The 13,929-nt window shown below is 34.8% G+C and overlaps 1 protein-coding gene across 1 annotated transcript; it reads right to left on the bottom strand.

Moving 5' to 3' along the window:
- Nucleotides 1-7,892: 7,892 nt before the first annotated feature.
- On the bottom strand, nucleotides 7,893-8,825 carry LOC131407859 (olfactory receptor 8B3-like). Its single transcript, XM_058544459.1, has one exon. The coding sequence runs from the start codon at nucleotides 8,823-8,825 to the stop codon at nucleotides 7,893-7,895; it is 933 nt and encodes a 310-aa protein (XP_058400442.1).
- Nucleotides 8,826-13,929: the final 5,104 nt, after the last annotated feature.

The raw sequence follows: 13,929 nt of genomic DNA, 5'->3' as shown, positions 1-13,929 counted from the left end.
ATACAAATTGGAAAAGAAGAAGGAAAACTGTCACTGTTTGCAGGTGACATGATACTATATATAGAAAACCCTAAAGCCTCCACCAAAAAACTGTTAGAACTAATAAATGAATTCAGTAAATGTGCAGGATACGAAATTAATGTACAAAAATCCATTGTGTTTCTATACACTAATTACAAACTATCAGAAAGAGAAATCAAGAAAACAAATCGATTTACAATGTCATCAAAAAGAATGAAATAGGGGCCGGCCTGGTGGTGCAAGTGGTTAAGTGCACGTGCTCTCCTGCGGCAGCCCAGGGTTCGCGGGTTCCGATCCCGGGCACGCATTGACGCACCGCTTGTCAAGCCATGCTGTGGCGGCATCCCATATAGAGTGGAGGAAGATAGACATGGATGTTAGTCCAGGGCCAGTCTTCCTCAGCACAAAGAGGAGGATTGGCAGATGTTAGCGCAGGATTGATCTTCCTCACCAAAAAAAAAAAAAAAAAGAATGAAATACCTAGGAATAAATTTATCAAGGATGTAAAAGACCTATACACAGAAAACTATATGATATTGTTGAAAGAAATTAAAGACATAAATAAATTGAAAGATATTTCATGTTCATGGATTGGGAGAATTAACATTGCTAAATTGTCCATACTATCCAAGGCAATCTACAGATTCAATGCAATCAAAATTCCAATAGCATTTTTCACAGACCTAGAACAAATAATTCCGAAATTTGTATGGAACCACAAAAGAGCCCAAATAGCCCAAATAATCTTGAGGATGAAGAACAAATTCAGAAGTATCATGTTTCCAAATTTTAAAGTATACTAAAAAGCTACAGTAATCAGAATAATATGGTATTGGCATAAAAAGAGACACATAGATAGACGAAACAAGATACAGGGCTCAGAAATAAATGCACGCATTTATGGTCAATTAATTATGACAAAGGAGGCAAGAATATACAGTGGGGAAAAGATAGTTTCTTTGATAAATGGTGTTGGAGTTGAGAAAACTGGACGGCTACACGCAAAAGAATAAAACTGGACCACTATCTTACACCATACACAGAAATTAACTCAAAATGGATTAAAGACGAATGTAAGACCTACAACCATAAAATTCATAGATGAAAACACAGGCGGTAAGTTCCTTGACATCAGTCTTAGCAATGTTTTTTTGAATCTGACTCCAAAGGCAAAGGAAACAAAACCAAAAATAAATGAAATTGCATTGAACAAAAAGCTTCTTCACACTGAAAGAAACCATCAACAAACAAAAAGACAAACTAGTGAGTGGGAGAAAATATTTGTAAATTTGATAAAGGGTTAATATCCAAAATACATAAAGAACTTACATAATTCAATAACAAAAAACTAGACAGTCTGATTAACAAATGAGCAGAGGATCTAAATAGACGTTTTTCCAAAGAAGAAATACGGATAGCCAACAGGCACATGAAAAGATGCTCAATGTCACTAATCGTCAGGGAAATACAAAACAAAACCACAATGAGATCTCACCTCTCACATTTCAGAATGGCTATTATCAAAAAGACAGAAATAACCAGTGTTAGCAAGGATATGGAGAAAAGGGAACTCGCATGCACTGGTGATGGGAATGTAAATTGGTGCAGCCACTGTGTAAAATAGTATGAAGGTTCCTCAAGAAATTAAAAATAGAGGTACCATATGATTCAGCAATTCCACTACTAGGTATGTATCCAAAGAAAACAAAAACACTAATTTGAAAATATATATGTACGTCTATGTTCATTGTAGCATTATTTGTAATAGCCAAGATTGGGAAACAAACTAAGTGACCACTGTTGGATGAATGGATAAAGAAGATGTGATATCTATATCTATATCTATATCTATATCTATATCTATATCTATAATGGAATGCTACTCAATCATAAAAAAGAATGAAATCTTGCCATTTGTGACAACCAGGATCGATCTTGAAGGTATTATGCTAAGTGAAATAAATCAGACAGAGAAGACAAATAATGCATACATCACTTGTATGTACAATCTAAAAATAAAACATACAAACAAAACAAAACTAGGATTGGTGGTTTTGGATGAGAAAGGGCTTTGGGGGTAGGTGAAATAGGTGAAGGGTATTAAGAAGTACAAACTTTCAGTTGTAAAATAAATAAATCATGGGGATGTAATGTACAGCACAGGAACATAGTTGATAATATTGTATTAACTTTGTAAGATGACAGATGATAACTGGACTTATTTTGGTGACCATTTTGCAATGTATACAAGAGTATTTCTTGGCATTAGGATAATACTGGCCTTGAAGAATCAATTAGCAAGTGTTTTCCTTCTTTTCAACTTTTTGGAAAAGTTTTTGAGAAGGATTGGTGTTAGTTCTTCTTTAAATGTTTGGTAAAATTGACCAGTGATGCCAACAGACACGGGACTTTTCTTTGTTGGGAGATTTTAAAGTAATGGTTCAATCTCCTTACTAGTTATAGGTTTAGTTGGATTTTCTATTTCTTCATGATTTAATCATGGTACTTTTTGTGTTTCTAGTAATTTTTTTCATTTCATCTAGGTATTCCAATTTTTTGGCATACAATTGTTTATAGTACTCTTTTATCATCCTTTTTATTTCTGTAAAATGATTCACAATGTCCCCACTTTCATTTCTGATTTTAGTAATTTAAGCTTTTTTATCTTAGTTCATGTAGCAAAAGTTTGTCAATTTTGTTGATTTTTATCAGAGACCTGACTTTTGGATTTATTGATTTTCTATATGGCTTTACGCTTTATTTCATTTATCTCTGATTTATTTTATATTGATTCCTTCTTTCTGCTAGCTTTGGGTTTATCATGTGTACATCATTATTTTCTGGATTCTGTATAGACTGCAAGGTGCTCACAACCAAAAGTCTAGTTTCCGTTCATCAGAATACATATGTTCCCCTTCACCGCTTTCAGCCTTCCCCCACCCACTTCCCCTCTAGTAACCACCAATTTGTTCTCCTTATCTATGTGTTTGTTTGTTATCTTCCACATTTGAGTGAAATTATATGGTATTTATCTTTCTCTGACTTATTTTGCTTAGCAAAATACCCTCAAGGTCCAAACTTGCTGTCACAAATGGCACAATTTCATCTTTTTTATGGCTTAGCAGTATTCTATTGTATAAGCATACACCACATCTTCTTTATCCACTCATCCTTTGATGGGCACTTGGGTTGCTTCCAAGTTTTGGCTATTGTGAATATTATAATTATAGCAATGATCATAGTGGTACATGTATCTTTTCAAATTAGAGTTTTCATTTTCTTTGGATAAATACCTAGAAGTGGAATAGCTGGATAATATGGTATTTCTATTTTTAATTTTTTGAGAAATCTCTATAGTGTTTTCCCTAGTGGCTGAACCAGTTTTTATTCCTACCAGCAGTGTATGAGGATTCCCTTTTCTCCATATCCTCTCCAACACTTGTTATTTCTTATCTTGTTAGTTATAGCCATACTGATGGACATGAGGTGATATCTCATTGTAGTTTTGATTTACATTTCCTAACGATTAGTGATGTTGAACATCTTTTCATGTGCCTGTTGGCCATCTGTATATCTTCTTTGGAAAAATGTCTGTTCAACTCCTCTGCCCAGATTTTGATCAGGTTGTTCGTTTGTTTGTTGTTGAGTTATATGAGTTCTTTATATATTCTAGAAATTAACCCCTTATCAAGTATATGATTTTTAAACATTTTATCCCAGTTGATGGGTTGTTTTTTCACTTTGTTGGTAGTTTCCTTTGCTGTGCAGCAGCTTTTCAATTGATACAGTCCCATGGGCTTAGTTTTCTTTGTTTGTTTCTCTTGTCTGCGGAGACATGGTATTCAAAAAGATACTACTGCGACTCATGTCAAGGAACAATACTGCCTAGGTTTTCTTCTAAGAGTTTTATGGTTTCAGGTCTTAAATTCAAGTTCTTACTCCATTTTGTGTTAGTTTTGGTATATGGTGTAAATAATGGTCTACTTTCATTCTTTTGCATGTGGCTGTCCAGTCTTATCAACACCATTTGTTGAAGAGACTTTCCTTTCTCCATTGGTTGTTCTTGGCTCCTTTGGCGAAGATTAGCTGTCCATAGATGTGTAGTTTTACTTCTGGGCTCTCAATTCTGTTTCACTGATCTATGTGTCTGCTTTTTCCGCCAGTGCCATGCTGTTTTGATTACTATAGTTTTGTAGTATATTTTAAATTCAGGGAGCTTGATACCTCCAGCTTTGCTCTTTTTCTCAGGATTGCTTTGGCTATGTGGGGTTTTCTCTTTTTCTATGTAAATTTCAGGATTTTTTGTTCTATTTCCATGAAAAATGTCATTGAGATTCTAATTTAGATTACATCAAATCTGTAGATTTCTTTAGGTAATATTGACATTTTAACTTATGTTTGTTCTTCCAATCCATGTGCATGGAATATCTTTCCATTTCTTTATGTCTTTTTTGGATTTCTTTCAATAACGTCTTATAGTTTTCAGTGCACAGATTTTTTTTTACCTCCTTGGTTAAATTTATTCTTGGTTCTGTTATTCTTTTTGTTGTGATTGTAAATGGGATTGTGTTCTTGACTTCTTTTTCTGCTAATTCATTGTTAGTGTATAGAAATGCCACTTACTTTTGTATGTTGATTTTATACTCTGCAAATTTACTGTACTTGTTAATTGCTTCTAATAGTTTTTTTGCGGATTATTTAGGATTTTCTATATGTAGGATCATGTCATCCCCCAAAAGTGACAGTTTTATTTCTTCCTCTCCAAATTAGATGCCTGTTATTTCTTTCTCTTGCCTAAGTGATCTTTCAAGGACTCCCAATACCATGTTGAAGAATAGTGGCAGAGCGGGCATCTCTGAATTGTTCCTGTTCCTAGAGGAATACCTTTCAGTTTTTCACTATTGAGTATAATGTTGGCTGTGGCTTTTTCATATATGGCCATTATTATTGGGGAATTAGGAATTGAAGAAATATAGAACCAAAACTCTTTTTACTTCTTGTTGTCCTCGGCTCTTAACCACAGTGCACTCTGATCATGCTCATTCCAAACCTGATCCTGAGCAACAATGGCAGCCTGTTCAGAGAAAGTTTACATTAAACAAATTTGGGATATAATCAGGGAACTTTCTTTCTGTGCCTTAACTAGAAGGACCATTTTCTGTTAAGCCTAGAAACTCAAAGCTTTCGTGCTGACCTAGAAAGACCTCAGCCCTAGTGCTCACGAACAGGGAATACTGTGGCTTACCTGGTTGACTCTCAGCTGTGACAATTTTAATAGAATCATACCTTCCCTCAAAACTTATCAGTGCCACTCACATAACACAACAGAACAAAAGCTAATAAGTTTAGGTATGTTGTGCACGTAAAATACCCTGGCTTGATTTCCTCTTTTTGAAAGAAGTCCAAATAGATAGATACATAGTACTTATAGCTAACTAAAAAATTCTTAACCTGCTAAACTCTAAGCTAAGTTGCCTCTTTTAAAACATTACAACCCTTAAGTATTATAACTATATTTAAACTATTTTTATTACTTTATTCAAATTAGTCCAAGATAAAAAATAATTTTAAAAACAGTGTATCTTTTCTGAAAATGAGTAGATTTCATTTGAATTTTTAGGCTCATGACATGAAAAACTAGTGATCAAGTTTAACCCATTCTTGGGAAACCTCAAATCATGATAAAATACAAAACAAATTGTACCTTTACAATATGTACAAAGGTTTCCAAATGGCTCAGATATATTTACTTGTTTAGACACACATTTCTTCCCATAAGAAAAACGAGTTTATCAGAAGGAACAGTAAGTAAAAAAAAAACAAAACAAAGAAAAATGTGCAACCAAGATCAACTATTATATTTATATATAAATAAAATTTGTAAAATTAAAAAGAAGCGTGTTGATATTGAGGTTAGGGAATGGAATATGAGTGGTCATTTAAAACCATAAGTCAAGGATTTAGTAATGCCAAACACCTAAAAAACAAACCAACAAGCCAAAACCCAGCTATGCTAAATTATAAAATACCTAAATAATGAGTAGAGATTAGGAAATTATTAAATAATAAATATTATTTAAGGTATCTTGGAAAATATTTACATTGTCGCTGATACACCATATGGAGGATTTTTAGAGTACCATTTTTCTATTTTACTTTTTATCAAAAAAAAAAAAAAACCCAACATCCTTCCAGTAAAGACATGTCAAAATTTGATTTATTCATCAAATATTTCTTTCAAGTTGTCATTGCTCTCCCAGCTGCAGTTAGAAGATTTTGTACCTAAAAATCCATTTGCAAGTAGCATATGGAAGCCAACACAAAGAGAAGTGATTTCGTTGTTCCCAGGTCTCCCAGCCCTGTTGGTTTAACTTTTTTCAATATCAAAGAACTTAATCACTCAATCCATCCAGAAAAATTTTGTGATCTTCATAATATTTCTAGGGCCTTTCAGAAAGGGGAGAGTCAAGGGTAGGGGCTTTCATTATCCAAACTTTTACTTTCATATTCCTTTTTCCTAATTTGAGTTTCAATTACCCCTCACTATTTTATCTCCTGTAACTGCTGCTGTCTCTCTACCTCATTCCCCAAATGAAGCCACAGCTTTTTCACCTTCATTTCCAAAGCACTACTAATGTATGGGCTTTGTGCATACAGCTTTATCGAAGATTTATGAACAATTAAATATGTTTACAGTACTCTACAGAACAGGATGCAATTTCAGAATGAAATGCAGTTCCTAATCCTCAAGACCACTCCTCACAGAGAGACATCCTTTTTATTGACCATATGCCTTGTGGAGTCCTGATTTAAGGACATGTTTGTGGGCTCCTTATCTCGCATTCCTTGTTCTATGAGGTACAAACACTTTCAAACATTCCAAATTCAGTTTTCTCTTCATTTTGCAGAAAAAGTAACCTCCCTATCTGAGCCAATCCTCTCACCATTATACTAGCCTAAAAGGTCTCCTTTTTCCAACAGAAAGAACCATCAAACTGTCTTACTAAACAAAAACCAAAAAAAAGTAATACCTAGCATGAGAGAAATTCATATATTATCCTGAAACAAAATAGAACCAACTATGAAATTAGAAATCTTTTCTGATAATCCATGCCTACTGAAATAGAAATAATAGAATGAAGAGGATGCAAAGTATACTTAAGATCAATAGACTTGAAATCAGAAGGCTAAGAGTTTAGTAGACTTTTTCTTTTGAAAGCGTGTGATTTTATGCAAATCATTAACGACTCTGACATTCACATTTCCATCTATGCAAAACATATATTTTTACAATCCGTTATGTGCCAGTTTGATATATAAAGGTAAAAGAGAAAACTCTTTACCAAAAGAAACTTGATACAAAATGTTTACAGGTGCAAGATGGATTCTAATTGATAGTCTTTGCAAATCTTCCATCTCTGACATTTAAAGGACATTTTCTTGCCAATCAGAGAATGGAAAGTAGAAACAGAGTGTCTGATTCATGGTTCTAATAGCAAGTGGCAAATAAGAACCATGCCTAATAATACAATGTCACTCTGGTGTTAACTAATATGGTCATTTGGAGACCATTCACCTTTTCCTAGTGGGAAAAAAAATCAAAATGACAATAAAGATACAGAGATAATATATTTCCTACTCAATGTTGTTACTAAACAGGAAAAAGGTTGAGAAGATATCAAGCAATTGTTGAAGAAAAAAAGCAGACTTAGAAACAAAGAATGGAAATAAATTATTGAGAGAGGACTCAAATTTCCTTCACCATGTTAAGAAAAAAAAAAGGATAAGAAGACTTCCACAAAAGTATTTTAATTAAACTCATAGAAACTCCCTGTCCTGTAACTACATGCATAGACAGATAATGTTTCTGATCAAAACTTTCTCACACCGAGAGTTCTTCTCAGAGCAATTTTAACATCTTTGTTCCTCAAACTATAAATTAAGGGGTTCATCAAGGGAACTGTATTGGTGTAAAAGACAGAAGAGATTTTTCCTACATCCATAGACACTGCAGAAGATGGTTTGAGATACATAAATGCAGCTGATCCAAAAAAGAGAGAAACAGCAATTATGTGGGAACTGCAGGTACTGAAGGCTTTGGACCTTCCTTCTGTGGAGCTGATGTGGAGGATGCTGGAGAGGATGAAACCATAAGAGACAAAGATAGTGACACTAGGCACAATGATGTTGATGCCCACCACAATGAAAGCTTCCAGCTCATTGATGTAAGTGCTCGTGCAGGAGAGCTGGAGCAGAGGGAGAATGTCACACAAATAATGGTTGATGATGTTTGCATCACAGAAGGTCAGTCTCAGCATGCATCCTGTGTGGGCCATGGCACCAAAAAATGCCATCAAGTATGAACCAAGCATAAGACTGGAACACACTTTATGGGACATGGCAACATTATACAAAAGTGGTTTACAGATGGCCACATAGCGATCATAGGCCATTGATGTCAGCACATAGCATTCAGAAATGATGAAAAAACAGAAAAAGTAAAGCTGGGTCATGCATCCTATGTAGGAGATAATATTCTTCTTTGATATGAAGTTAATCAACATTTTGGGTGTAAATACAGAAGAATAACATACATCTACGAAGGACAAGTTAAAGAGGAAAAAGTACATGGGGGTGTATAGGTGTGAATTTAGCCCAATTAGAGTTATCAAACCCATATTTCCCAAGACGGTGACGATATACATAAGTAGAAACAGGAAGAACATCGGGAGTTGGAGATCTGGTCTGTCTGTTAATCCCACCAAAATGAACTGAGTCACGAAGGAACCATTTGCAGGAGCCATTCTTCTCTAATGAGATCTGTTACCACAGAAGAAAAAAGTGATATAGAGGAAAAACAGCTTTTCCACAATGTCTCCTCTCACAAGTGTGGTGTATACACTGGGAATATCTGATACTAGCACAACCTGCACCCATAGAATTGCTTTACCATTATCATGAAACTGAGTGACATGGACTTTTCCTTATAAAGTCTTTATAAACTAAGCAGAAAAGAATATCAAAACTTACCCTACAGAGTGAAGGGAACTGCTGCCGTATGGAAATGTAACTGTTGGAAGAACCATAGGATAAGGGAGAAGAAGGATGAATCTGGACAGAATAATTTTTCTCTCATCTCAACATTTATTCATTCACTTGACCCCTCCTCTCACTAGTAGAATTAGAGACTGAGACCCTAGCTACCTCAGATGCAGATTAGACTTGGTGGGGTGGGAACCAAAAACATTGTTTCTAATCCAAAATTAAGGGACCAGATTTTATGAGAGATTACTGTCCCATGGCACAGACTAAGAGCCATAAATGTATATGAGTGAGAGTTCCATCCATGGAGATGAAACCTACTGGCTGAGAAACTGCACCCTCTGAGCCCCTTAACGTCTCTGAACATTTCTTGCTCCTCTTTTCTAACAATTTTTTCTGCCAGTTTTACTTGAGTCTCAGGGCTGCAAAATTTGGAAAGTGGCATATCTTAGATCTTCAGTATTCCATCTCAAACAGGGAGGATATTAATATAAGCTGAATTCAGAAACTTACCCTCCTTAAGCCAGAAAACCTCAGTGCTTCCTTATCATTATTATTAGCCCTGTGGTCCTAGAAGGACAATTTCAGTCTCTGAGGCTTTGACTACTTTGATTCTAAGAGGATGCATCCACACTTAATTTTTGATATGCCTTGGAAATCTTTGAGAGCTATAGATCATAGTTCCTGATTATGACTTTCAGTCCTCTCAAGCAGCAGAGAAAAATAAATAGTCTTTATTATTTGTGACACTTGGTAAGTCACAGAAGATTTAATGTGAGTGTAATGATATCATCACTCAGTTATAAACAAGGCAGATTAGTCACTCTCTTCCCCAGGGACAAGTTTCTAGGTGTAAAAGGGAACTAAGAGGAATGTATTTACACCAGGACCATAATCAGTCTTTAGTTCCCTAGGGACCCAAAATTTTACTCAAGTTTTCTATTCACTGTAGGGATTGTACATCCCCCATGGAAGAGCCAAAAATAAACTACCATTTCCCTTTCAGCAACATGCCAGAAGAGGAAACCTAGACTATCCTACCTCCATGAACACAATGAGTCCAAATCATTTCATGTACAGACTCATTTTGTAAGAAATCCAGATAGTAGTTAAGAGGGTCCTGCACCCGGTTCAAGCAAGAAACCACTCATATTGAAGCTATTAGGGAAATAAAAGATATCTTCTTGTCTGATACCTCTGCTTGCAAGAAACATTGTGATTAGAGAAAGAAACCCAGTGCCTAGCTTCTTTCTGGGAAGGAAATTGGTGCACCATGCATCTAACCCACTGACTTTTCTTGGGGCATTCCAGAAGACTGGTTTCTGAATAGCCTGTTTCAGAAAGGTGAGGGGACACAGGACATGGCACAGTTTAGTTGCCTGAGGTGAGAGAGAACACAGATAGCAGTTTTGGCTAGAACTCACCATAGCCTCTCCCCCTGGCTCAGCATAAAACTAGCAGTAGAAACTCTTTTCCTCCAGCTTCTCCCTAGTGAGGGAAAAAGTTGTGCTGTGCACCCAATGACCCAACTTATCTGGGGGATGCCTGAGGAATTGGCTTCAGTTTTGCTTGTTTTAGAGTGCTGGCATGACCCAACATACTCCAAATGCCTGGAACCACTAAGAACAAAGAAAGTGGATTGGACTAACACAAAGAATGAGAGGCTCCCATGTCTCATTGGTGTGAGACTTCTCAGTACAAAGCCAGTCCATGAAGATTACTACGGGTAGCTATTTTGTCTAACGTGCATACACAAGCACAGAGAGTCAAAGAAAATGAAGACACATCAAAATGTTTTCCAAAAAGTAACAAGATAAATCTACACACCCTTACTCTGATGAAATGGAGATACATAATTTGCCTGACAGAGAATTCAAAATAAGCATTACAAAGATCCTCACTATAGTCAGAGAACATATTTGTACAAAGTGAGAGTTTCAACAAAGAGGCAGAAAACTTTCAAGAGTACCAAACAGAAATCATGGAGCTGAAGAATACAATAACTAAACTGAAAAGTTCACTAGAGGGTTACAACAGCAGACTAAATCAAACAAAAGAAAGCATTATATAATTCAAAAAATGTCATTGCAAATTATTCACTCAGAGGAGAAAAATGAAAAAATAATGAAAACTAGTGAAGAAAGTCTAAGGGATTTTTTACACTGTCTCAGATGGGCTAATATACGCATTAATGGGATCTCAGAAGGAGAAGAGTATGAGAAATTACTGAAAGATTTCTGAAAGAAAAATGACTGAAAAATCCCCGAATGTGTGGAAGAAAATGGACCTCCAGAAACAAAGGAAACAAAAAAGATCCCAAATAAATGACTCCAAAAAAATTCACACCAAGACACATTATAAGCAAATTATCAAAGACAAAGAGAATTTTGAAAGGAGGAAGAGAAATGCAACTTATCACACACAATGAAACCCCATAAGAATATCAGTGGATTTTTAGCTGAAATCTTGCAGGCAAGAGGGAGTGGGGTGATATATTCAAATTGTTGAAAGAAAAAAAATGGTCAACCAAGAATACCATGACCAGCAAAACTGTCCTTCAAAAAGAAGGAGAGATTAAAACTTTCTCAGACAAACAAGAGCTGAAGTAATTCATCACCATTAGAACTATCTTACCAGAAGTGTTTACAAGAGTTCTTTGAATTGAAAAAAAAAGAAACTAAACAACAACACCTTGGCTTAAGAAAATCTAAAATGAATTGATAAATGTAAAAACATAGAAAAACACAGAACATTGTGTAATTGTAAAAGTGGTGGGTAAATTTCTTTCATTTCTGATATAAAAGTTAACAGATAAAGGTATTAAAAATAAATTAATGGATATGCGATACATATATGTATTCAATAAGATATTTTTAATAGAAAGAGAAAGAGGTCAAGAATATTTCTTAAAAGCAAAGATAGAGCCCTATAAATGTATTTGCGTATATGAGCAGGTAGGAAAATATGTGAGAGTGTGTGATAAGTTTAAACATGAATAACTGGGTGTAATACATGTAAGTTGTTGCATTAATAACATAAGGTGTGAAGGGGAGTAAAAGCATAGAGTTTTTGCAAGTGATTGAAGTTAAGCTCTTATCAACTTAATATAGACTGTTATAACTATACAAATTTTATATAAGCCCCATGGTAACCAAAAAAACTATAGAAAGTATACAAAAGAAAGAGAGAAAATAATCAAAGTATATCAATACAAAAATTCAACAAAACACAAAGGAAGACATCAAAAGAGCAAATGAGTGACAAAACACTATAAGAAAAAGATGAAACAATTAACAAAATTTTCAATACTAAATCCTTTCTGATCAATAATTACTTTAAATGGAAATAGCTTAAACTCTCCCATCGAAAGACAGAGAGTGGATAAATAGATGAAAAAAAGAGACAAATATATGCTGGCTATGAAAAACTCACTTTTGACTTAGGAACACACATGCATGGTAAGTAAAAAGATGGGGAGGCCGGCCCCGTGGCTTGGTGGTTGAGTGCGCACGCTCTGCTGCTGGGGGGCCGGGTTCGGATCCCAGGCACACACCGACGCACTGCTTGTCTGGCCATGCTGAGGCGGCATCCCACATACAGCAACAAGAAGGATACGCAACTATGACATACAACTATCTACAGGGCTTGGGGGAGAAAAAGAGAAAAAAAGGAGGAGGATTGGAAATAGATGTTAGCTCAGGGCTTTTCTTCCTCAGCAAAAACACAAGAGGAGGATTGTCATGGATGTTAGCTCAGGGCCGATATTCTTCACAAAAAAAAAAGATGAAAAAAAAATTCATGCAATAGCAACAAAAAAAGAGCAGCCATAACTATACTTATATTAGACAAAATATACTTCAGACAAAAAATGTTATGAGACAAAAAAGGACATTGTATAATTATAAAAATAAGATCAATTCTACAATAAGATATGAAAATCATAAATGTATATGCATTCAAATTCACAGTACCTGAATATAAAAAGCAAACATTGACAGAACTTTCAATAATGGACAGATGAACTAAACACGATACCAGCTAAGATTGGACTTGAACAATACTATAGACTAAATGGACCTAATAGACATATACAGAAAATTCCATCCAGCAGCATCAGAAAGTGCTTTTATCTTGAGCACACATTCTCCAGGATAGATCACATTTTAGGTCATAAAACAAGTCTTAAATTTATAAAGATAGAACTCTTACAAAGCATCTTCTCTGACCACAACTGAAGGAGACTAGAAATCAACAGTAGTAAGAAAACAGGAAAATTCACAAATATGTGGAAATTAAACAACACACTTTTGAAAACCACTGTGTTAAAGATAAATTAAAAGGGAAATTAGAAAATATCTGTGACAAATGAAATAGAAAATACAACATAACAAAAGCTATGGGATGCAGCAAAAGCAATATTAAGAGGAAATAGTATTATGATAAACATCTACATGAAAAAAGAAGAAAGACTCAAACAACTTACCTTTACACCTCAAGGAACTAGATGAACAGCTAAATCCCAAAATAAGCAGAAGGAAGGAAATAAAAAGATTAGAGCAGAAATACATCAAATAGAGAATAGAAAATAATAGTAAAATCAAAGAAACTGAGTTTTTTAAAAGATAAACAAAATTGACAAGGCCTTAACAAGACTGAATGAGAAATAAAGAGAAAAATCAAATAACTAAAATCAGAAATGGACCAGAAGACAACACAACTGATGCCACAGAAATAAAAAAGGTTATAAAATTATATGAACATTGATACACAAGAAAGTAGATAATCTAGAAGAAATAAATAAATTCCTACAAAGATACAACCTACCAAAAATGAATCATGAGCAAAAATATTCTGAACAAAACTACA

This window comes from Diceros bicornis, chromosome 7 (genome assembly GCF_020826845.1).
Source record: "Diceros bicornis minor isolate mBicDic1 chromosome 7, mDicBic1.mat.cur, whole genome shotgun sequence".
NCBI lineage: Eukaryota > Metazoa > Chordata > Mammalia > Perissodactyla > Rhinocerotidae > Diceros > Diceros bicornis.
The sequence above is the reverse complement of the archived record's forward strand: the minus strand, read 5'-3'. Positions and strand labels throughout refer to the sequence as shown.

What these genes read in the sequence shown, in the direction of transcription:
- LOC131407859 (XM_058544459.1), bottom strand. Translation starts at nt 8,825, where the DNA reads ATGGCTCCTGCAAATGGTTCCTTCGTGACTCAGTTCATTTTGGTGGGA.